At 42.8% G+C, this 25,851-nt stretch overlaps 1 protein-coding gene across 7 annotated transcripts in view; it reads left to right on the plus strand.

Annotated features, from left to right (window-relative positions):
• Positions 1–3,137: 3,137 nt before the first annotated feature.
• Positions 3,138–25,851, plus strand: part of LTBP1 (latent transforming growth factor beta binding protein 1) — a 192,548-nt gene continuing 169,834 nt past the window's right edge. For 3 of the 7 annotated variants that reach the window (XM_042024999.1, XM_042025001.1, XM_042025002.1), the window contains exons 1-3: positions 3,138–4,290; positions 4,695–4,765; positions 19,060–19,348. In XM_042024999.1, coding sequence (XP_041880933.1) covers positions 3,830–4,290; positions 4,695–4,765; positions 19,060–19,348 — 821 coding nt within the window. In that variant the 5' untranslated portion in view covers positions 3,138–3,829. The remainder of the gene's footprint in view (positions 4,291–4,694; positions 4,766–19,059; positions 19,349–25,851) is intronic. The other 4 variants (XM_042025000.1, XM_042025003.1, XM_042025004.1 and 1 more) reach the window with 2 other exon arrangements.

Consider the following 25,851-nt stretch of genomic DNA (forward strand, 5'->3'; position numbering starts at 1 on the left):
CAGATGATTGCATAGTACAGAAAAGGAAAAGAGCAAATACAGCTCTCCAGCTGATTCTCATCTTACAGGAAATTATAGACTGCTTTTCCTCCTTTAGCTCAAAAGAAGTTTGGAGTAATATTACTGAAGCTAATGGAGCTACAGTACTGTAAAAGTTCTCTTCTATAGCCAAAATTGAGGTTAAACACAGCATTCAGCATTGTCAAACTCTAATGTTAAATGGGAGCTCCCAACCCAGCTTTCCTTACAGGCCAAGGCTTGCTGCCTGGTGGATCTACAAGATCACCAGAGCCATTTACTGGCCCCGCAGCTGGACACATCAGGCACTGCCAATCATCAACTTACTGCCTGGCTAATGAGGACATTGCGCCACAGGGAGATATGGTGGCACTGTGATGCATAAGGCTGGCTCGGTGATCACCGTGCTCAGATGACTTCACCCTCAGCATAACTGTACATCCTCACTGAAGGTCCTGCAAAGGTCCCGGTGTTGCCCTGTGAGCCTACGCCCCAAACATATCCTCCATGTGACACGGGGTAACAGTCATTTGATGAAAAGAATGGTGGAGATCTGAGTGCTGCCAGCTTTGACAGCTCAAAACAACAGTCCTTCCTCATTCAACTCATAGGAGCGACCCCAAAGTCATAAGTCTTGAGCAAAAACATACACAGCAGTTTAGTTCTTCCTTTTATTTTGGTTTAAATAATGCTATTTTGGTTCTTCTTGTAGATACGCTCTCAAACTGGCTTCTCCCCTATCCATTAAGCCTTTAAACCTTGAAGCAATCCTGCCATCTCATCAGGCAGCAATTCTGCCTCCTGCATCTGTCCTGCTCCCAGTCTTCTAGCGAGTTCTGCCCTTCTCAGCCTCACCCTCACCCTTGCAGCAGAGCATCCAGAGGTCTGCCCCTCTGGTGGGTGGTGTACAGACTAAGGAGCTTTATATTTCCTTACGTCCACCCTTTAGTCACAAACCACAGGGGACAAGAACAGAGACAGTGCAAACTGCTTTCCCAACTCTTCTTCGAAAGAGAGGTGTGCCTGAAAGGGGGTGTGAGATATTAATTCCTGTTTGTCACTGCTAACTCAAATCAGAGTCTTTTCCACAGGAGGTGGGGAGGCAGCCAGAGCAGGTTTCCCACAAGCAGTGACACCATTTACTAAAGAATCCTCAGAACTTTAGTAGCCACCTGACTTGATTTTAAAAGGCCAGCATCTGGCTGTTTGGTGCTGGATGCACTTTTTGTCCTTTGGAAGCAGAAACTTCTACATGTGAAGAAATTTTGAGCTGAGCTTTAGTCTGCAATGGTGGTTCACTGAAGTTCTCTTTTAGCTGTTAAAACTTCTGTGGCCAACCTGATGTGTTACTGCAGCCAAACCTGGTCCCTAACATCCGAGACCCTCCAGACTTGTGGAGGAGGAGGAGGGGGAGGGACGGAGGAACCAAAACCAGATAGCAGACAAATGGAAAAGCGTGGATTTCCTTGCTGGAGGGAAAAAAAAAAAAGAGAGAACACTGAAAATCACATCTGCCATGTAAATTTGTGAGGAGTGCTTGACCTCTAGCAATTAATTTCATTTTTCAATTTTTCAAGAATGTTTTTATACCTTGATGATTCTGTGCAAGGCATCCACCTTTGTGAATATATTTCCCTTGAGGTTCCTTACCATTTGCTGTACAGTAGCCAGTAAAACACCACATTTGCCCCCTGCTTGACATGACTTAAACCTCACATTTCTTAAAAGCAACTGGCTTCTGCTGTGGAATGATGCAGTTTTTGCCCTCTGTTCAACAAACCCAGCCACACACGGAGTTGTGATCTCATTCTGGAAAACTTCTGAAGGAGAGCAGCCTTGTGCAGAGCAACAATCCTGAGTAGCATGTCAGTTTCTCTCTACTTACTCAGTCCTCACCTCCCCACACTGGTTTCAAGGTATTTTTCTGTTCCCTAAATACTGTAAAAACACTTAGCATAGTTGGAATTCACAATAATTAGCCTTTGGAAGGCTGAACAGTTCACTTGCTGGGAAAGCCTTCCAAGTTAAAAAGACAATAGATGTATATGTTTGCTACGAGAAGAGACAGTGGTCTCACATTTAACTTACCAGTTAACTTCAAACTGGGGCTCTGAAACTTTTAGGCTTTATCTCAGTTTTTCTCTGAAGCATCAAAGAGTTTCATTCTCATTTAACCCTCTGTGGATTTAGAATACCCAACTACTTGTGGCATTTTCTTTTCAAGCTCTGGGTTTTAATTCAGACCCCTGGAGGCACAAAAAGCAGAAGCCTTTAACATTGATGTGGATCCCTTACAATGTGACTATAGCAAGCTCCAATCTCTCATCTATTTAAAACATCTATGTATTTTTGAGCAGTTTTAAATAGATGAGAACTAAGGAGGAAGGGACCATTGTGCTCCTTGCTTACACATGGCTCTTGCCTAGAATTGAGTCAATGTAAAACCCTCCTGCACCCCTTGCCGGCTGTATAGCTGTGCCAAGAGCATTTAAGAGCAAAATCTCGTCAGTTTGGAGCCAGGGTCAGTGTCCTTAACGCTTTGGAAAAGAGCAGAGAAGAACCCTGGGAGGAAGACCTGAATTCCAAGCTATTGGATTTGCAAACTGATTCTCCACGAAGTTTCTTGGAAAGAACTCGGACACATCAGCTTCTGAGTGTTTTAAAAGATGTAACCTTTGGGTTGTGAACTTTGTTTTTTTGTTTACAGTGCTAGAGGGTGAGATTGGTTAAGACCCACTGGAGAAAAATGTGGGAAGTTTTGCTTATATGTTAATTACCAGTGTACAATTGTGGTTTGTATTTCATTCTTTAATAATATATACTGCTTTACGAACATAAAGAAAAACAATGAAGAACATGGTCCCTCCTAATCCTGCTTTCTGCTAAGAGCAACCTCTGGCTCTCATTAGGCTGAGACGGTGGAATGTGCTTTCCTCGAGTTCCCACCTACAGAGTGAAGCACGTATACTACGCTTTTGGGGCTTTAAAGCCTCACCTCTATTAAAGTAGAACAGAAAGGCTCAGCTATTATCGAAGTACAGGTACGCTGCCCGAACCGCTCGGGCACCTCTGCGGGCTGGGTCCCTGGCAGAAGGCAAGCCGGCGCCCCTAGCTTCAAACAGGTATTTTCCAGGCTCCCTTAGGGGCGCAGGCTCCGAGGCCGGGACGCCGCGGCCGCCCCGCTCCCCGTCCGCGGTCACCTGGCCCCGGCCGGGCCCCCTCCCCACGCCCGGGAGCGCCCCTGACGTCACGGCGGCCCAGATTGGCTGCGCGGGGCCGGCACCGGGGCAGGGGCTCCCTCCGCCCGCCCCCTCCCCTCCGCACACGCTCGCTCGCAGGGAAACCCTTAAAGAGGGGCTTCGGAGCAGCCCGCACCGACTCAAGGGCCATTTCCTACACACGCACGCAGACCCCTGGCAGCTCCGGCAACCGAGACATCTGCTCTCCATTGCGACCACCCCCCTTCAGCAAACACCCTTCCCCCTGCTGCTCCTCCTCCCTTCCCGCTCCGGCTCGCAGCTCGGCTCGCAGCTCGGCTCGCACCCGCCGCTTCCTTTCTTCCAACGATGTTTTCCTGCTCCACAGGGCGAAGTGTTTGCTGAACTTTCCTAACAGTTTGGGGGGTGGGCGGGAGGATCCTGAGGCTTTTTTTCCTTCTTCCCCCCGCCCGGAGCAGGTTGGGGGGCAGCGAGCGGAGGAGGGATCCGCGCCCCGGGCGCAGGTCGCACACACACGCGTCCTTTGGCGGAGAGGAAGCCCTTGCACCACGGGTCCGCGAAGTTCTCCGGCTGCAGGGGCTCCCGCTCTGGAAATGGGTTGGATCAGACGGTGCTTCCTCCTCCTCCTCCTCCTCGCTGCCTGTGCACTTTTGTCACCAGGGCTCGCAGCCTCCGAAAAGGGCAGGCTAAGGAGGATCACGTACGTCCTGCAGCCCGGCCGGGGGGGCTCCTCTGGCAGCCGGCAGCAGCGCCCGACCCTCCTCGGGGGGGAGCAGCAGCAGCAGCGCACGTTCAATGTGCAGCTGAACACGCGCTACGGCGGCGGCAGCGGCCCCCTGGAGCGGACCCGGCGGATGAGCAAGCCGGGCAGCGCGGGCGTCCAGCTCCGCTTGGGCCCCTCCGGCCAGGTCCACCCCAACTCCGCCGCTCACGCCTCCTCCTTCGTCAAGCCGGCCCGCTTCGGCCCGCGGCCCAAAGCGCCGCCGGGCCCCCACGGCAACAGCAGCGCCGCCCTGCCCCTCCGCCAGAAGCACCAGCTGCCGCCGCTGCCGGGGTAAGGCGCCCTCCCGTCCCGCACGCCCCCGCTGCACCACCGCAGCTCCCGAGCACCTCCAGCATCTCCGTCGCGGCCGCTGTTGTCCCCTCGGGGTGGGTGGGGGGAGGGTGGGCTCCGGGGGCACCGCGGCGTTACCTGCCCGGTCCCGGTACCCGACTGGCTGCACCCCCGCCGCGGGCACCGAACGCCCGCGGTTCTTCGCCGTCTCCCCGCGGCACCTGAGGCCGGGCCCGGGGCCAGCTCCCCCCCATCCCAGGAGTCGCGGCGGGCCCCGCGCCCGGCGAGGCGTCGAGTTTAATCGGGAGGTTTAATTCTTCCCGCCTTTTGTCTCCCTGGCCTGGCTCGGGATGGGGAGCGGGGATACCCCGCCGGACACTGGTCCTTGTTTGCTGTTCCCGCAGGGTCAATGTGTGCGGGGGACAGTGCTGCCACGGCTGGAGCAAGGCCACGGGCTCCCAGCGGTGCATCAAACGTGAGTAGCCGTGCGGTCCGGGAGGGGGTGTGGTAGAAGATGTGGTGGGACCCGAGGGGACCGCGCTGGCACCTGGTGGTGGATGCTGCGTTCATCTGTGGGCAAGGAGGTGCTGGCTGAGCTACGGAACCCACAGGACAGATCTAACACTCTTTCCGTCCTTAAATCCCTCCTTCCTAACCTTAACCTTCGGTAAAAGATGAATAGTGCCTCATATTTATTCTCGGCGCAGGTGGTGACATTTTTGGAGAGAGCTTTGTGGAGCCATTGTGTGTGTGAACATCCCCTCCCCATCGGTGCTTGGTTTTTAAGAGTTTTTAGAATGGAGGACTTAACAGGGTAAAGAGTCTACCAGAGGAGCACAGGTGGGGAGCAAGGAATCGCCGTTTACTCAAACTCTCCCTTCACCACGTAGCCCATGTGAGTGATCCCATGCTTAGGGCATAGAATTTTTGAACCACTGAACAACGTGAAAGAAGTTGGTTTGGTGACAGTGCTGTAGAGTGATGTACCTTTACTGGGATAATTAGAAACACAAAGTATGTGCATAAAATAACACTGATCGAGTCAATCCTGCTATACGCTGGTTGTCCTTTGTAATGGGAAAGTGGAAGAATTTCTGCTACTTTAGGCAAGATTCGGTATGATTGCAAATGGCTAAACTGGAGTGATGTCATGAGGTCAGGAAAGACTGGAGTGGCACAGCTCTTCAGGAAACCCCTGTGAGTATCAGTGAGATTGGGCAGATCTTGGAATATTGCTGTAGTTCCGCAGGACAGATTACTGCCCCTGAGAGAGTTGGAGTTAAACAATGCTTTCAAGAGGTTTTTTTTTTTTTTAGTGGCTTTTGTCCCTGTGTGGGATTTTTCACAATAGGGAGAGCAATCACTTTTGTAATCATGACTAAGGTCAAGTACCTTTGACCTGCATGGACCTGTTGCTAAGAAGCAAAGACTTTATGACAGTAGTTAAAGACAAAACTTCACGATTTCCCTACCAACCTAGATGTGTATTTAACGTACTCTCCTAAGTTAACATTTTCAAATACATGCTGCTGTGTTAGGTTAGTCACTTTTTATACTTAACACCTTACAAGTACTAGAATGATTTCCTTCAGCTTACAGTGGTATTTTGAGGCTAATTGCAGAGCTTAATAAACACCTATCTTAGCTTAAAGCCTAATCAAAATGAAAAAAACCTCTTAGTAATTTCAGGAGATTAAGTGAAAAATGTATTGTAATTGTGCTTTTTTCAACCAATTTTATTTTCACTATTTTGAACAAATCCCAAATAATGTTCGTTTTTTATGGCTTTTTCTCTGTCTTCTAGTGACTTTCATTTCCAGGTTAGTTTTCTGTTTGTAAATTAAGTAATTTTCTTTGCTTTTTGTCCTTTAAGTTTTGTCGTCTTCACTTTTCTGATTATCATTCATCTTACCTTCAGTAAGGACTAAGACAATTGGAGTTTTGTGGGTTAGCTTTGTCGAATTTAATTTAAATCCATAAATTACTTGGTTAGCTCATACAGTTACTGTAGGAATGGAGTAGCAGAGACAGAGTTAAAGAAAGGTCAGGGAGAAAATCCCCCCACCTTTCTCATTTTGTGCCTCTGATATTAGGCTCTTCTAAATATTTTTACTCCCTGCTCTGATGCTTCTCTGATTCCTTCTAGCAGTGGAGGAATACACTTGGCTTGGATTTTCTCAGTTTCACCCCTCTCTTGGCAGGCCAAGGGAAGCACTAAATGTACTGAAGTTGTCTGTTTTGTAACTTAGGCTAAACCATGAGATAGCATTGACTTGATTCAGCTATGGAAGATTAGTCTCACAGTCATAAAAGCCAGATAACACCTTTTCTGGAAGTTCCTGATGTTCCTTTCAGAAGAAAAGAAACCCTATAACTGAACAACAGTTAACCCCTTTGTTTCCTGTAAAATTAAGTGATTTTTTAAAATTCAGATGGGGGCTCCGTTGGTTTTAGTTGCTATTGCAGCAGTGGATTAACTGTGCCACAGATGCTGGCACACCTGAGCTGACTTGATACAAAGTCAGTTTGGTTGTGTCAGGCTTTATTAGCTCAGGCTCAGTATCACTTTAATAAGCTATTTAGTCTCTAGGGCCAGATTCTATCCTTTTGCATGGTGCAAAGCCTGAGCTAATAAACCCCAGACCCATACTGCCTCTTTCCAGAGCCAACTTCCATTTGTCTGCATCGTGCTTCCAGAACCAGAGTGCTGAGAGCCAGCTCTGATCAGCGAGCTTTATTAGCTCAGGTGTAAGCCCAGGCTGGAACAAGCAGCATGTGTTTCTGCTCTGCTGCACCTGTGTGAATAAGCCTGCCTGGAACCCGCAGACAGAGAGGTGAAGGGCAGAGGTATGGCCTTGCAGCCAGGCTGCCTTCCCTTCCCTTTGCCCTGCGTGGTGGTGGTTGCTAGCCCTGCTTTCTCGCGCCTCAGGCTGCCGTTCCCTCGGGTGGCTTCCGTGCGGGCGGGGGGCGGTCTGGCTGGGAGCAGTGGCAGCCACGTCGCTTTCCTCTCAGTAGCAGCAACAGGGGGTGTTTGAAGTGGGTCAGAGGGCAGCATCTGTACAGAGGAGGCAAGGGAACTTTTTCAAGTCCTTTTTTAAAAATTTTAGTCTGAAGCTGAACTGCCTGTTGTGTTTAAATTTATTTATATTGTCTTGGAAGCCTGATAGTCTTCAGAAGGTGAGCTTCTGTCTCTCTGTAAACTGTGTGAGAGTGCCTACCATATCCAATTTAGGCACGTAGGGTTTTCCCCACTTTGTCCCTAATATTTCAGTTTTATATTGTAAAGTTTTAAGAACTTTTTCAGACTCAGTGTGACTTAAATTATGCAGAGCTGCATCATTCTAATTAAAAAGATGAAGTGATAACACTCAGTGTAAAAGTATTCAGAATTGCTTTATGCTGGCCATATGATGCCTAACAATCAAAACCAACCTTTTTGAAGTTTTCAGAACCTCCACCTTTGGGTAAAGACAGAGGTGGGAAAAATTGAACCACAGCAGTAAACATATTGGAAAGTTAGAAGCACGTGAATGGGTTTAGGACAAGGATTGTCTTCCAGTCATAGTTATCATAGGTTATAATCTGTGCAAGTGCAGTAATAAGATACCACCAAGGCTGGAGACAGCCTTGTTAGTACTTGTTGCATAACAGAGCTTTATAGAAACATTAATTAGCGCTGTAACATGTCTGTAAGGCAAGTAAAGCTGAGAGTGTGGGGTTTTTATTATTTCATTTATGGAAATTAAACCATAGGTTAAATGTGGTCTTGGACAAGTTATAACAACTGTCAGGAAGGCCTGTGCTGGAAATCACGAGTTCCCACCACCCAACAGCGTGTTCATCCCGTTGAAATACTACTAAATTTCTGTTAGTTTAAACTACTTCTACAAAATATACTCTGCTGTTTGTTTTGTTTTGGTTTGCCTAATGGTACAAGGAGCTGTTTTTCATGTTGGGAATGTAAGAGAAAATTACCTATTGTATGTAGAATCTGATATCTTAAAAAGATAAGTGAGAAGAACTGCCTTGTAATATAAACCCCATGTAAAATGCATAATATGTTTTGTCTGGAGTATTAATAGCAGTTGTTTGTGAGTGTTCTCAATGTAAACTGGGTGGTTAAAAAAATGGGAAGGAGACAGCTGGCAGTTTTTAATGGCATGAGCTCCTTACTACGAAGATGTAAGAAAGGCTCACAGTGCAAAGAGGTGAGGAAGTGGATTTTGCAGGAACACATTTAGAGTAAATCTGCTATAGGGAGAGAAATTGCTGTCTGTGTAGAATCCAGGCATGCCATCATTGTCAATTAAGATAAAAATGGTCTTAAGTCTTTTTTAGCTGAAGGTGTTGTGTGTGTGCATGCATGTATTCCATGCATAGGCGTAGGAGTAGTATTTTGGTGATGGAACTGGACTGAATTCTAGGAGTTTGGTGACATATGAACTGTCATGTGCTTGGGCACCTTGGGAAGGTCATTAGAAATGAGAAAACAGTCTGTTTTCTTTTTTCTTTGTATTAAAAGATTATTTTGCTAATTCTCTTTTAAAAAAGCGTGCCTGACTTAACATTAAATAAAGATGTTATTGAGGGTTAATTTATTTTTCAGAATAAGAAAATACACAGCAGTAGATGCTTGCTACTGTAGAGGCAGGAGACCAGAAAGCTGTGTAAATACTTGCCCTGAGGAAGGGTCCCCTTTGTTCATTTTATGAATCTGCTTGTCCTCTGCTTGTGTACTGCTGTTCAGTTTGAGCCACCTCCTTTCTAAACTTTCAGAGCTCTAGTTCTTGCTGTGACTGAGTTAGTATGCTACAGCTCTGTGTCTCCTTCAGGACATGGGCACTTGCCAGCATGACCAGTGATTCTAGATCACCTGGATGGAGTGTGCCCCAGGTTGCTTCCAGCTTGCACTTCTGAATTTCTTGGGGAAGGTGAGAGAAAGGTTGCATGTTTAGGCCTTGTTCTGAAATAGGGTTAGGATCCAGATCTGGAAACTTAGAAGCATACATGAGTCCTCCAGTTTAGACATAAAACTCCATATCACTAAATGCTGTAGTATTGGTTGCTCAGAATTTACTCTTTTTCTGTCTTCTGTTCAGCTCTTAGAAATGGTGGTATCCAGGAGGGCTGTACTTTTGATCATTGGAACTGAGCACTTCAAATGTTTGCAGCTGTGCTTCTTGGAGGTTTTCTGGTCACAACCAGTTCCTGAGGCTTGTGCTTAAACAGTTTTGTGCCTTTGAGTTTTACCAAATTCTATTTATTTACATAGTGTATACAAAGCCTAACTATAACATACTGTCCCCAAATGTTGTTTCTTTTCATTCTAAGACCATAATCTCAGTAAAAGCAGTATCAATCTCCTTCAAATTATGTCTAAATCAAAATTTAATGTCCGAGTTTTAAAGGGACAAACTGCTTTGACCCCATGTGACTGACCTATACATTAGTCCTTTTTAATCTCTCCTTTGACGTGGTTTTTAAACAATTCAGAATTGAAAAACTGAAAGCTTGAGAAGCTTGGTTTTGCCTTTGCTGTGCTTGCTACTGTAATATGTAAATAAAACTTTCGAATTTCATGTACAGGAAATAGATGGGCTTTTGTAGTGGGAAAGGACTCTTGTTAGCCCTTGATGGTAATTCTACTCTGCTTTATTTTTCACTTACTGCCCTTGGGAGGGGGGTAGAATGACAGGGTCCAAATTCTTGTTGTCTTTGTCTGCATTAGCAAGCAGCGTGGAGCTGATCTATAGACAAAACCCTTTGGGTCTGATGACCTGAGGCCCACGGTATGTGTGTTTCAGGGCTTAGTGTTTTATTTTGGACAAGGTGTAGTCTGGTCTTGTGGAATGAGTGCCAGTATGAGGCTGAGTGCTTCTTGGAGTGCTCATGTTTTGAGTTTAGCTTTTTATTATTTAGACATATTTTTTTTCTTTACATCTTAAAAGAAATAGAGTGCACATACCTAGAGATGGTCCGACAACACAAACCAAACCTCTGTAAGTGCAACTGGCATGACAGCTTCAAGAGAGGCTGACCTGAATCAGCAGTAATGCAGACTTTGAGCACAATGTCTGTCCCCTGGCCATGGTTGGCAGCCAACCTCCCTCCTGTGAGATGAGGCTGTAAAAGAGCTGTGAGAAGATGGGGGAGCTGTTAACTGCTGCCTGCTGTACACATGTGACCATGCCATGTGCCATTCCCTCATTTTGGTGAGGAAACTTAAGTCCACAATTAGTATGGAGTGAAACCTACCCAGCCTTTTCTTTGTGAGACACTTGGGACTTCACTGGAAACAAGCTTAAAATGGTACATAGTCTGTTTCATACAAATATTGCAAGTGTGTATAGAATTAAGACAGAACAAAATAAAAAAATGAGAACCTTAAAAGAAGCTTGTCAAGATGTTGTGCTCCCACACTGGAGCAGATGACAGATTGATAGTGAACTTGTTCAGCTCACTGTGGCAGTTAGTGTTAACAAAAGAAGCAGGACCTGCAGTAAAGTTGTTGTAAATCTACAGTGGATGAAAAGTCCTGAACGCTTCCCTTCTAAATAGAGAATCAGAAGGAACACAGAAAACGGAGGTGTTTGGGGTTCTTTTCCTCCTCCCTTTCAGTTTGTTGGCTGGTTTTTTTCAGTGTGTAATGTGGAAGTGGAGTAGAAAGCTGTGTAGGTGCCAGGGAAAGCTGTGGTTCATCCATCAATTGTGCACTGTCTGGTTCTGCACATGTGCAGGAACAAAATTTTGTACTGACAGTGAAGTGATACTTTACAGTACTAGTCTTGCACCTCTCTTCTTATGGCCACTCTTCCTGAGCATGGAGAGGGGAATAGCTGGGAGGGGGCATGCTCCCATCTCCTTCCTCTCCTGTGAAGTGAGAGAGCAGGGAAAAGTGTGTGTATGGGATCAGTGGGCTTCCCAACCTTTGGAAAAGTGGGGCTGTAATGAGGGGTGGGGTTCTGCTCCATGAGGCCTTGAGAAGAAGAGTGCAGCCTTCACCATGAAGGGCTGCTTGTGCTGACTGATCCTGCCTTAAAGCAAGCTTGGATTGCCTGGGAGCTGTAGGAGTTGTGGAGGGTGGATGAAGAGAGGCACACACCTCCTTCAGCTGCCTCCTTGCTCAAATTCTGCAGTACTGGGTGTTAGCAGATTATTGATGGTTCAGGTTGTCAAGTCAGTCCCTGTTCTGTAACTGATATGTAAGTTGTTAGACTGATACTGGGTTGGGTTTGAGGTTTCTTTTTTAGTTGAATTTTTGTTTTGCCTGTAAAAGCAGCAGTACTTGTGTAGCCTAATTTATTCCTAGAAAATAAATCCTGTGCATTGACTATAGAAAGAAAGCAAATCTTTTGCATTTCTCCACATCTGTGACTGCACACAGAGGGGGAACAAGCATTTTACATGTTAGTAAGGCAAGATGTTCATTTAAATACAGAGCTAAAAATAGGGCTGCTTGGGCATGTTCTTTTTTTTTGTGAAGTGCAGATAGTAATCCCTGCATACAGGGAGTTTTTTGTGTCCTATGGCAAGATTTGCTTTTTTTTATAATTTAGATCAGGTTTTTATTATCTCTAGGTGGCAGTTTAGGCCTGGGTTTTCAGAGAAGCTCAACCGAATTGTGAGCGATTATTGAGAGTTGGTTAGATTTAGGGAAAACTTTATTGTACTTAGTGTTTTGCTTACTCTATTGTGATTAATAGTTTTTTCTCCAGTCTTTCTCTTTTTTGTAACACTTCAGTTGTCTGAATCCTGCATCCAGTTAAGTATTTCCAGTTGCCTTTTTACTGAGCTTGTCTTAGTTTGTTCAGTGTCCTGCATATTTATTATGATAACAAAATGAGTAAGCACTGTACTGAGAAATGTTAAGAGAATTAAAAGGAGTGCATACTTGAGTGCTAACCACTCCATCAGAGAAAATAGTGTGTATCATGTGAATCTGGTGGTTTCCTTGGCTTTGTCCATTCTGTAGTGAATGATTTTTATCTTTATTTGTTGGCACTGGAATGATAAAGGGATTTGTAGCATGTGAAATGTTTGTATTGTCAGAATATGCGTAGTTATGGTCTGCTATAATTAAGTACTTTAAAATGTCTCTCAGATTGTATAGTCTTAACTATTTATATTATGTAAACTCCAGTAAACACAACATGACTGAAAATGCCAAGTATCATACAGTGTGTTATATTCTTGTTACTGATAGCATAATGCATCCTTTTGCTGAAGCTAAGCTTTTGAAGTATTTGAGTACAGCAGCTATTCAATTCTGGTGAGTCTTGGCATTTAGAGATTATACTATGAAGATACATAGAAAATAATATTAATAAAGTACTTTATGTTGCCATTAGGTTAGGAGAGAAACTGGGTTTTTTTGTGTGTTTGTTTTAAAAGAAGTAAGTATGCTAAAAGCATTGTGTTTTGTTTCCCTCCCTTCCTGGAGGTCATGTTTACATGCCAGTGTGGGAACGAATCTGATGGTTTGAAGTGGACAGCAAAGAATTCCAACACATGCTTTCATTGGAAGCATATTTAGGGAAAGAATTCCTTAAGACCATATAGTTACGATAAAAAAAAGTTCCTGTGTAGAAAGACACAGATGGTTGTAATACTACCTCCATTAGTAGTGTAGAGGACACACAGGTTTTCTGCAGTTAATGTAATTTCTTAGGATTATATAAGGTAATTTCTACTTTTTTTTTTTTTTTTTTTTCAAATGGAATGGTCTTACAACAAGGTTGTATCACCCTTGGTTGCAAATTCCTCTCTTCCCCTTCTCAGTGAATATTTAGAATTATTGGATGTATTTCTGTTAAACTTTTCAATTTTTGAAACCTCTTTGGTGTGAGATACTCAGAGAACTAGCTTCCCAGAAAAGCATTAGCTTCAGTTAGCTTTTGCTGTTGCATCCTCAGTCTGGACAATGACTTAAAATGGTATCCAGAATAAAAGCATAAAATTAAGTTGTGAGCTAAGCAGTAGGGTAATTTGTAGAACAGGAAATTCTAAAAAACATTGCTCTTCTTCAGGATGTCAGCACCATATTCAGATTTTTCCGAGGGAAGCTGGAATATGCCTCCTTCCTTTCAGAACCCACAGCTTGTTGCCTTCCAAGGAAAGCACTTCACTGCTTTTCTTCTGGAATCGGTGGGGGATCATCACTCTGTCTTTCAACCCAGCAGGAGTTAAAGGTGCCTTTGTATGACAGCTTTTTGTTTAGGATGCGCACTCAACCAAGATGAGCTTTGGTTTCCTTGTGTGCTTGAGGAATAAAAATCTTGAATTAATGAAATAAAGCAGTATTTGTTATGCCTTTAACAGTATTCCTATGTTGCATGTAAAGGAAGTTGAACATTGCACCCTCAGCACAGACGTATCTATGTCATGGTGTTGGTTTTTCCCCTTTCTGTAAATTGATGCCTGCATCATTTCTCAACCGTTTTATGCTGGAATCTGAAACAGCTCTATACTTAAAATCTTCTTTCCAACTGCTGTATTTTCTATTATTTGCCCTCCAGCATGTATTGTGCCCAACAGGATTTATGCACTCCTGTGGGAGAAGTTTATATACTGTGCCAATGTGCACTGTGATGAAATTTGTCGGAAGTCAGTGCATTCTGTTTAAACTGGTGCTGGACTACTATGTGTGCTCAAGAGGAGGAAAAAAAAGATAAATTTGAGGTGGAAAAAGAAAGAAATCAGGTGGATGGGTGCATTAGAAATAGCATAATACAACACTGTTGTAGTGTAATTGTGTCGAAGTATTAGAAATGCAGGAATGACGTTGAAAAATGTTTGTGGACATTTAAGTACAAACCAACAGCAGTTGCTTGTTAAAGGAAATGCTTAATGGTGGAGCCAGGGCTAAAAGGCTAGAAACTTGGGTGCAGGAAACTTCTGGGACATTCAAATTCTTTTATTGTGAGTTTCTCACTGCAAAATACATTTTTGTGAATTTCTATTATCCACAGGGAAATAAACTTGTAAATAAGGTGTTACTTTTGAAGAAGTTAAAATAAGTGATTAGCATAGGAATGAGATTGTAATGATCTTAATCCAAGAATTAGCATTAGTTTAATATTAATTTATTACACACGTTTTTAGGACAAGTGGAGTCAGTTATATTTGTGTTTTGATTCATTTGAAGGGACAAAAGAGAAGTTTTTATCTAAACTCCTTCCATGCATGACAATGTTTTATGCTTACTGATTCCAGATAATAAATTATGCTGAATTTATAAAGTATTAAAACAAATACATTCTGTATATATAGAAGTTTTAAAATATTTATGTGTTTTGAAATTATTATGAACTTTTTATTTTAGGTCTTGCTTCTGCAAATATTTCTGTACACTTTAACTGTAATGACATGAACACATGGACTGAAAAGTGTGTATGTATAGATCAGTCCCAAACCAACATAGGATGTTTTGGAAGGGGTGTGTTTAAACCTAGTGGTAATGTTAATTTACCCTTGCTTTCTGAAAGAATGTCACAAATACAACCATACCAGGCCTGATATGCATTTGTCAAACCCAGTAGTAGTCTGCCTGAGAGAGTGGTGAGCAGTAGTTGATTAGGGAAAGATGCATCAAAAGGATGAGCATTTTGGGGTACAGCTTTGGGCTTTTTGTGATTTAAGTACTTCCAAAGCAAATGTGTCACTGTGGCTTTATTTTTAGTAGATACAGATTGCATGGTCTTAAAACACAAAACCGATGCAAAAGAATTCTTGTTCCTACCCCTCTGTGTTGGGTCTGGCTGAGCTGGAGCTCCTTTTCCCATTGGAGCCCTCAGAGCACTGTGCTTTGCGTTGGTACCTAGAAAGGTGTTGGTAACACTCCAGGGTTTTGGCTATTGCTGAGCAGTGCTGGCACAGCACCAGTGATGTCTCTCAACATTCCCCCCCTCCATCAATAGGCTGGGGGTGGGCAAGATCCTGGGAGGGAACACAACTGGGACAGCTGATCCAAAGTGTCCAAAGGGATATTCCATACCATATGACATCAGGTCAGATAGAAAAGCTAAGGAAAGGTGAAGAAACAGAGGGCATTTGTTACTTACAGTATTTGCCTTCTGGTCCACCCCCTACACACGTTGAAGCCCCGCTTCCTGGGAAGTGGCTGAACATGGCTTGCTGATGGGAAGTAAAGAATAAACCTGGTTTTTTTTCTTCTCTTTACTTGTGTGCATACAAGCTTTTGCTTTAGTAAACTGCCTTATCTCAACCTACGAGTTGTTTTCAATCTTATTTTCTTTCCCCTGTCTATCTGGGGACTGATAGAGCAGTGTAGTGGACATCTGGCATCCAGCCAAGGTCAAGCTCACTATAAATCACACTTCTGGAAAGTGAGGGAAGGTTGGTTATATTGTCTGTGCCTGGCCTTTCAGTGTGGCCAACTTCCATGGCACAGTAAGTTTTGGATGTTGAAGCGAAGTGGCTCAAAGAACAGATCATTCAACCTCTGACAGAAAAATCTATTGAGACTTACTAAATGCAAAACCAGCACTCCTGCTCAGGAAGTTGCTGAGCCTCTAATTCTTAAAAGCTGTAGTGATATAAACTTCTATTGTGTCTCACCCTGTCCTTAAACATCCACTTTAGTAATGGAGGGGGAAGACTGTTCTAAGTGGATCTTTAATCTGACCACTAAGCTTAGTCTCATTATTTTGCATCTTTGCCAAGCTCCGTTTTGAATTTCCAGTCATGACCTCCTCGAATTGAATAGGACCAAGGCAATTGCCTTTAACAGCAGTATATTGGCCTGCTTTTCAGTTTTGTACTTAATACTTCCACGCTTCAGTTTTTGGAAGCGGAGCTTTATGGAAAATACTGGTGTTTTCAGTTTTATGGGCCATTATTGTTGTCTTCAAACAAAATAATTAGGTCATTCATTTGGCACACTACAGCTGTCTTGGACATTTTAGAAACTAAACTGCTGTATTATGGCAATTAAAATGTTCATTTTAATTCTTTTCTAAAAACGTGATCTTTTATCCAGTTTTGTGATCTTCTATTACGCAACGTTGATGAAGGACTTCAGTCAAAGGGTTCCTTGCTGTGAAGATCTAATGGATGGGGTTTTCAACCTCTTGTCACCGTTGTTTTATAACTTAAGTGCTGGATCTCCTGATGTTTGTTTTGTTAAAGGCCAGTTAGAGTAAGGCAGTTTGTTTTGCTGCAGAGCATTTGCTTCATGTACATGTAATATGTGTACAAACTTCCAGGGTTTACGTTGCTGTCAGTGAAGTAAGAATATTCAAGTCTGTGTGGGCAAAAAAGGTGAGGTAATTTCGAAACAGGTTCTGTTTTCAGCTTTATAGTTTTAAATTCACTGCTACCTTCTCTTTAATAAGTAGAAACTCAAGCTTTCATAGGCTTCTGAAGCACAACTTTGGTTCTTAACTACAGGAAAAAGAGTTGCAGATTTTTCAGGGTTGTCTTTTGTGTATGTATACATTGTTACTTCACTTTTGGTAGGAGGTATGCTGTGATCAGCGTCCTAGCAGAGTGGATATTTTGTCATACTGACTTTCGGTGTGGTCTTGTTAGCTTTCTTCTGTGTTGAGTCATCAGTTTTTAAATAACTTCTCGAGAAACTTAGTGGTTACTACAGGTGCATGTCCATAAACCTCCAGAAATACATTTTCAGTATGAATGTTTTTTTAATGTAAAAATGGGACTTCTGAAAGCCTTGCTTTTTTTTTTAAAGAATTTTTTTGAGATGCTTTTCTAAAGCACTCTCAACTGTGCCCAAATTCTTTACTGTGATTTTTGCACATTTCCTACAGATGACCCAGGTGATGGCATCACTCTTCTGGTCTTAAGAGTCTCTCCAAAGCCAGTGAAATTCAATTAGAATTTTAGGCTCCTGAATTTATTTGCCAAGATATTATTTATTTCAGTCATGTGCATATAAATGAGCTTTCACTGTTTCTAGCAAAATCTAAGTTTTAGAAATAAGGCACAACGAAGACTTGGCTTGTATATTACAGCACATGCTTGTTGCAAATTCCTTCTCAAGTTTACAGTGAAAATGGTCTTCAGTCTTCCAGCAGTCAAAGACAAGACCGAGTCTCAAAAATAAACAAATAGAAGTGAGCAAATGATTATTTTTATGTTGTCAGGGAGATGCATAATATGCAAATAAGGTAGCCTAGCTAAGTTTTATTGAAAAGAAGGTAAGTTTCACATGGAGGGGAAAGTATATGTGAGGAAAAACCCCATGGAAAACTCAGGTTTAAGTTGTAGGGCAATTCTGGTGCCTTGTGCAGTTGGTGTATATGATACATCTGCCAGCTGACAAACTAGTCCTCCAAACTAACACAGTCCCATCCTAGTGAGTTAATTAATATATAGTCTTGGGCATTTAATTTATTTTTATGTATAGAAGTATGTATTAGAACTTGACTGAAGTGTCAAGTACTCTAATTTATTTGGACAAGGGTTGTGGACTGACTTTAAATAATATAGTTGTGCAGTTGGATGTATCTGTATATGGTGCAGAATCCCGTGTTATAGTTTAAAATATGATCTTAGCTATTCTAGTAAAAAAATTATCACCTGGCATATAATTTTGTCGATTTTAAAGGATCTTTAACAATATTAAAAATATGCTTAGTTTGTAGGAACAAAGTAGCTCAGCCGTGGGGTTTTTTTTTTTAATACATGCTTCATTGTGTGCCATCTTTAATGTGATTAATGAAGAAATTATTTTGTTGGCTATCCCAGAATCCTATTTTAATGTTAAATTCTGTCCTTTGGATTAGAGAATTAATTTGTTTTGCCATCTTTGTGATGTAAATTTAAGCATCCAGAATAAATCCTCAAATCAGACATGCCTTTGCAGTATTGTGTATATATATGATCAGCAATTGCTTTTGCTTTTTTCCCCCCCTCCATTTTTTTGATGGCATATGCTGCTTCTCCAAGTTTCTTGTTCATTCAGAGTGGAATTGATCCTGCAATACTAGGTCTACAAGCTGGGTGTTGAAGCTAGGCTGGTTATTCAGACTCCCTCTGTAGTCACTAGATAGAGCAACACAAAGCAGTGTAATAAATCCTCTCTGAAGGCAAATTGTATTTTGAAGAATCTGATCCCTTTTTACTGATGATACAAAGAACGTATAGAAGCTGGTCTGGGATAATCACAAGCACTTGTTTGTTTCTTCCTAGGTGTAGCAATGTCTTTGTAGCAGCAGTTCATGTCTCTTGTGTTGTTACAGTGGGGCTACTGCAGGGAGTGTCATTTGGGTTTTAGATGGGGAAGAGTTGAATTGCTTCATGCTTCTCTGCATCATTTTGGTGATCTATAATGTCACAGTAGGGATTCATTCTAGGTACCTATGCAGCATATGTACATTTTACTACTGTAAAATGAATCCCAGCCTGGATCTGTACAATTCTGTAATCTGTGTAATACTGTTTCATTGGATGCAGTTTGGGTGGTTAAAATATGAGGAGGAGGAATACTGAGAAGAAAGGAGGAAGATTTGAAATAATGCTATATTTCTTGATTTAACTAGTGCATTTCCTATTGTTTAGGTTGAACATTTTACTTTTTGAAGCTGTTCAAATGTTGTACATGTCTGTTGTGCAAGAAATCAGTAAAAGCTATACCAATTTGCATATTATCTTTTGTGGAGCTTAGCAATATTGCTTTCTCCTACTCCAATTAACATTAACAATTAATACCTTTTTTTATTGTGGGGAGGGTTTGCATTTTCCTTTACGCTTTGTTTCAAAGGTACTTTTTAAAATGTCTTTTCTTAGCTAACTGTGCACCGCCGTGCCAAAATGGAGGGATGTGCCTGCGACCTCAGCTTTGTGTGTGTAAACCAGGAACAAAAGGTAATTCCTGTGAGGATACAGTTGTGCAAGACACATCTTCCACTGGAGGCCGGAGCCCTCTTGTTCCCCCATGGCCCATACCCCAGCAGGCTGCCCAGCAGTCCTTCTCTCAGAAGGTGCAGGTCCCACCAAAGGTTGGCCCTATGACTCAGATGGCATTCACAATCAAGCAGAAGCCTCCTGTTGGGTTAACTCAGCAAATGCAACCACAGTAAGTGTTTTCTTTATTTTCAAAGAAGTCCAGTATGTTAGATTTATAAAAAGTTGTTCCTTGCAAGTGTTTTCAAAAAATTGTATTTGGAAACTTTCAGAGATTTTTTAAAACAGCTTCTTGTTTTCACAGTAAGATTTCAGTGGATGTTTAGACTTCTATTATTTATGAGCTGGATTTCCTTACCTGAACAGAATGTCCCATAATATCAGTCAACTTCTGTTTTCCTTAGAGTATTACTGCTGTACTAATTTTGGAGGAATTATTCTTAATTTACACTGGTCACCTTTTGAGTTTAGCCTAGAACAGAGTCTGACATGTATTGAATGAGAGCTTTGGCGGATCAATGCTGCGTTTGTCCCTGCTGGGTCCCTCATGGACACGCTCAGGCGGCTCTGCCGGCACCCACGCGTGCACACGATGTCACCTTCACAGGTGGTTGTGCACAGCCACTCACACCCACAGTCTGTGCATGAACTGGAGACAGAGAGGCGAGAGGGGCTCTCTGATTGCAGTTCCGAGGTGTTTAATGGCAACGCACCCGAAGGGTGGCAGAGGTGAGAAGAATCCAGAACTGAAAGCCCACGCCAGTTTTATCCAAAGAACTCCCAAGGGCGGGCAGAGCATCCAAAACCAGTGGTCTGAGGGCTAGGGGGCAGAGGCAAGGTTGAATGACTTGACAGGGGCCAATGGGAAAAGGAGTGGGAGGGGGAGAGGGCCAGAAGGATCTAGACAAAGGGAGAACTTTCTAGCACAGTGTTGTAGGGAGAGACCACTTTTAGGGTAACTTGGGAGGCATAAAGTGGACTTAGCCACCACAACGTCTCCCCCTAATTTACTCTAGAAGAAGGCCTCCCCCTATTACTTGGAACTAAGGTGAGAACCATTCTTCCCCTTTCTATGAGCGAGGAAAGGATATTTTGGTTTTAACAGTGGCGGTCCAGGGTTGTGGCAGTATTTCAAACAATGAACGGATGGCAGAACAACCAGAAACACCTGCAAAGCCTCTGGAGGGAGGCAACCCCTCCCCCGAGTTCCCAATGTCCCAACAAGTCCCGAGTTCCTTCAACGGTGCTGGGTGCGGTGGGCCTTTCTGGGCTACTGAGGCTGCTATTTCCATGCTCTTATCAGCCACAGCATCCATAGCCACAGCAGTGTCTCTGTGTAGTTGCTCAGGTTAAGGACATCTAGGAGACGGCAGGGTGACAGGTGTCAGGTTCCATGGGGGAGTTGTGGCTGGTGTCTCTATAAGGGTCTCAATCAAAGTTGTTAAGGATCATGGCAAGATTACTGAAAGGTCGAATCACTCGAGAATACCTGAAACTGGAAATGTTCATTCTCCCTTTATCAATTTCCCTTTTCCATCTGCCTTTTCAAAACAGGAAGGTACATATGGGGTATAGGAAGAGTAAGGGATTGTTTGGGCGGGGAAACCATGAGGGAAGGGGTCAGAGGGATTCAGGGGGATTTTAAACCGAAACAGTCTGGAGGGGCTGCAAATTAGATGTTCGGTTGCCTGTCACTTTGTGTTGACGTCGCCTCCAGGCGGCACTAGTCTCATCTTTGGCTGATTCAGTGTCAGGGTTATCAGCATTTTTTTCACGTATCTTCAGGGGCTGTTGGTGGTGGTCCAAGGTAGGGCTTGATATTCTTTCCCGGCACCCATTTCAAACCTGCAACAGACATGGAATTCTGACACCTTGAGTAACTGAGGAGAGTAAGATTTGGTGCTTGTGTTCTGTTCCGGTTTCTTGTATTTGCATTATGTTTTCTCTTTTAATATAAGTGTGCATGGCTGTGCTACTTCTGCTTGTTTGTGTTTGAGGTTCAGGATTGTATCTGACTGCTGTAAGCAGCAAGGAAACACCCATCTTGTTGGAGAATTTTTTCTCTGTCTCTTTAGTAGCTGGTGACTTAGCCAGTCTTTGATATTCTTTCTCTGAGCTTTAAGTACTTAATGTGAGTCTGAAATTTCTCTAATTGTACTCTTGTTTTTATTGATGGGTCCAACCTTAGTTTGTTTCAAGACCCCATTTGATATGGGGGGAAGGAGGTGCACAGCAGGGTGTCAATCAAGTTGAATGTGAAGTTTTAGGTGTTTGCAGCTACTGCTGTCCTTCCACTTTCAGGTGAAGTCAGTGAGAAAAAGTGTTTCTGTCCTGTTACAGGTGTTGCTTTTGGAGAGCTGTAAGGAGGGTGTAGTCTGTCTTGCTTCTAGTCTCCAGAGCAAGATAATCAGGGCTAGGAAATAAATTGTGTTTTCCTGTGTTCGAACCTGTAAAAATGAATGTGGAAGGGTGTTGTGTGATTATAGAATTCTGCACCTGAGTAGTCATACTCCAACAACAAAGTTCATCCTGCCACTTCCTTTCCAAAGCTGCATCTGAGAACAGAGATCATTGGATATTGCCAATGCTGCTATTTGTTGTCTCATAACATCTTTATCAGGTTTTTTCCCTCCTAAACCCTTCTAATTCTTTGTACTGTTGTCCTTGTTCATCTAACTGTGGATCCACAAGCTAAACTAGGTTCCTACGTGTCTTGTGTAATGAGAAGTTAACCTGAGTTCCCTTGGAGTGCTAAGCCCTAAGCCAGTATGTTCTTTGAGAAAGATAGAAGGTAGAGCAGTGGGGGCTTTAGGTACAAATACATCCACAGTCTTGAAGGACAGAGAAATTGCTACACAATTTTAGTATTTCATAGTACTCTGAGTCCAGTTTCATTCCTATCAGCAAAGCAAGGGTTATTGGAGTGACTAATATGAAGGGGAAATTTCCAGTAAAATCATCGGGCTTTTTTCGTCTTCCTTCCTACTATGACAGTTGTTGGGCTATGATGCTCAAAGTATTTCTAGAGGATACCTACAGCATTTCATGCTTCACGAAAATTTCTTTACCTGCTTGCATGAGATATCATCACAGATGTAGAGGAAGCAACTTCAGACTGACAAGACCAGTCATCTGTTATGTGCTATCCAAAGTGCCTCTGCATGCTTCCATATGCAGTGGGCTTTGTTGTTCCTGTGGCCCTTCTCAGCCTAAGGATTTTCTCCTAACTCTGTAGAGAGACTTTTTCAGGTAGATATAACTGTTATTCTGTGAGATCACATTAAGGTAAATCTATTTCAGTCAGCTTAATATTGGCATGGGAAAATGGAAAACTGAGTCTCTGGATTCATGAGAATGCCTGCCTACAACCTTGGCAGGAGCCAGGTGTAGGAGCTGGAGATGGAAAGGACATGGACTGTTTTCACAAACCAAAGCAGTTGTATCAAGTGCAGCAGAAGGTGGATGTTTAGATACAGCTGTTGAAATGAGTGCCATTGATAGTTCCCATGTATGACTATTAGGACAATTTACAGGGCTGGAAGATCCTTCTGAGGTCACATCTCTAACATTGACAGGGAGTAGACAGGCTAGTTCCTGTTTCATTTCCTCTTTGAATACCTTGTATCTTGTATGTTGTGTGAGGCTGCCCAGATGCTTTTGGAATGGCTTTTTCTTTTCCCACTCCTAGAAGGTGGAGTCATCCATTGTCAGTGTAGTTGGTGTGCCGATCTGGACACTGCTGCTGTGCAGTCAAGGACTGAACTGGTGAGATCTGGGTCAGAACCCAACCTGGAACACCTAAATTAGCTCCTAGAGGGAGCTTGCCTATACAGAGCTTCTGTTTTGCCATCCTCTATCAATTTTTTTCTGTTTTGTATAGGAATGCAACTTTTCCAACTTCAGTCATCAAGATGTGTTCATCCATGTTTTCTTAGGATCATGGTGGCGATGGTATTTAGGACAGCAGGGAATTAATTTATTTCTTTCCAGGTATCTTTTTTTTGAAGAATAAGGTGCTGAACAGAAGGAAAGCTGAAGAGAGATTAATTTCCTGGAATATCCTGAGTTCAGCAAGTCTGTCATAGCTCTGCTCTGAAGATGGATATACCGTCAGGTACAAGGTCTCATCTCGGAAAAACATTAGCAGAAGGTATAGATGGCTGTAATTGAAAACAAGTGGTGTTTCAGAAACAAAAATCTGCTTCTTATTGGAACCTGTAGGGAATTCTGATCTCAGTAACAGGCATGCTTTGTGGGCCTGAATTCCTGTGATAGCTCTCCAGTAACTCTGGGTGTTCCTTTCACATCTCGTGTTCTTACTTGTTGGCAACAGGATAGCTCCAACAGCTTGCTTTTGTGCATTTACCATCTGTGTGAGTAGAACTTTTTTTTTTTAAAGGGACCTTTCTAGTACAGTTTTGGAAGTGGTCACCAAAAGGAGTACAGCATCAACCAGCTGGAGCTCAATAATACACTGAAGTGTCACAGCATTGCTTCTTCAGCCTCTTTTGGAGGCAGCTGGTGATGAAATGTGGAAGTCTGCTTTAATGTTGGGCAAAGTAAAGCTCATCAAAGGAGTGGCGAACACACAGACTTCAGGTGACATATTTGGACTTACTGGTGTGTCTTATGTGCCCAGAAATCTTTGCTGAGAGGTCCCCTCCAAACCTATGTTCCTGGTTCACTGGGTCTAGTCTCATGCTATTACAGGCAGATGTATTGCCTGCTAATTGTAGTAAACCTATCAACTGGTGTCTTAAAGCTGTTTTTAACTTCTGTTCAAAGATATAGTTTAAACTGGAAAAAATACTACTTTTTCCCAATTTTAACTAGTTGGTGGCATATCAGTGTGAATTAGACTGAAAAAAAATGTGCCTGAGAGAAGAACTGGACATGCTGTTGTGACCCTACTGAAGCTGACAATATTGGACAGTCATAACTGAAAATAGAATACATTCTTTGTATAATATATAATAGTAAGTTAAATGTTTACATATATATTTATAATCTATAGAGATTATTGACTTTCTATTGTACAAACTCCTGTGGGCTGAGGATTACTGTAAAGTATAAGAGACTGCTCTTTTGGCTATTTCCTGTCTTGCATACTAGTTCTTTTTTGTACCTTTGACTGCGTGTAATTTATTTTTTTGAACTTCTGGTTGTAAGATTGGTTAATATGATGATGTGTCAGGTGATAGTCTAAAAAAGGTTGTAGACAGGCTTTTTGAAGGTTAGTAGCTAGTGCAAAAGTCTAGAGGACATATTTTTTTACCACTGTTATGACAGTTTTGTACTAAAGATTTACAGAGCAAGTGAAACTCTCTACTTACAAGAGCCCTGCACTTGAACTTAATTGTGAGATCTGTTTGAAAATACTTTATGGAAGCTCTTGATAATATTGAACTTTTGTCCAAAAAGATTTTGACTTTTTTTTTTAAGGAAGCTTTTTAAGAAAAGGAGGGATAAAACTTAGGTTGAAAGTATAAAGCAATCTGGTCCAACCCTTCGCTTATAGCAGGATCACTATAAGAGGCTGCTCTGGGCTTTGTGTGGTTGAGCTTTGAATACTTTCAAGATTGCAAGGTTGGAGATCTCCGGTATTTGTGCACTTCTGTTGCAGTGTTTGACCACCCTCAGGAAAAAAAGAGTATTGAAATTTCCACTGTTGCACGTTTATTGTTACCCTGTGTTTTTTTGCTGTATGCCTCTTAAGAAGCCTGGCTCAGTCTCCTCTACAGGTTCTCAAGAGGCAGATGTAGGTAGCAATATCATCCCCTTGAGCTGTGGTTTTTTTTTTAGAGCTGGGAAGTCTTTCTCCTCATATGCTGTGTGTTCCAGTCCCTGACAATCTTGGTGGCCCTCTGCTGGCCTTGCTCCACTGTGCTGGTGTCTTTCTTGATTTGGGGAGTCCAGAACTGGTCACCATGTTTGAGATGCAGTCTCACAAGTGCCTGATGGAGGGAGTAATCATTCTCTTGACCTGTATGGCTATGCTGCTGCTAACGCAGCCCCGTCTATGACTGGCATTCTTCACATGCAGATACGCTGCCTGACATGTGTTCACCTCATCCACTAGGACCCCCACATTTTGTAGGGCTGCTTTCCAGCCATTTTGGTGCCAAATCTACACTCTTGCACAGAGTTGCTGTATTGCTCTTTGTGTTCGCCTTTGAACTCTGCAAGCCCATTTCTCTGGCCTGTCAAAATTCCTCAGGCTTCAGTGGAACAACCATTCCTCCATATTGGAAGTGTGTATACTTGCTAAGACTGTATTTTTCCCCTTCTCCAGGTCATCAAGCAAGTCATTGAACAATATTGATCCAGTATTGATCTCTAAGAAAAAAAATAGTCACTTAATCTCCTATGAATTGGATTTCCTATCACTGAATACCACCTATTCAGACACAGTTTTTGCACCCAGTTGTAGTGGTCCATATTTCATCAGCTTTTACATAAAGAGACGACTGTGTCAAACACCTCACTTAAAATCCAGGTTAAAAAGATTGATCATGCTCCTTCATGCACTGAGCTAGTCATCTCATCATAAAAGTCAAACAAAATCCAACAAACAAACCAAAAATCTTTAATTCAATCTAAAAACTAGAAAGCATTTGACTTCCTGGCTGCTGAAACTTTTAGTTCAGTTGGTTTTCTGTTGGTGATGCTCTTTCC

Source organism: Corvus kubaryi, unplaced genomic scaffold, assembly GCF_017639235.1.
Source record: "Corvus kubaryi isolate FWS band 111438036 unplaced genomic scaffold, C.kubaryi_AGA036_p1.0 37266, whole genome shotgun sequence".
Taxonomy (NCBI): Eukaryota; Metazoa; Chordata; class Aves; order Passeriformes; family Corvidae; genus Corvus; species Corvus kubaryi.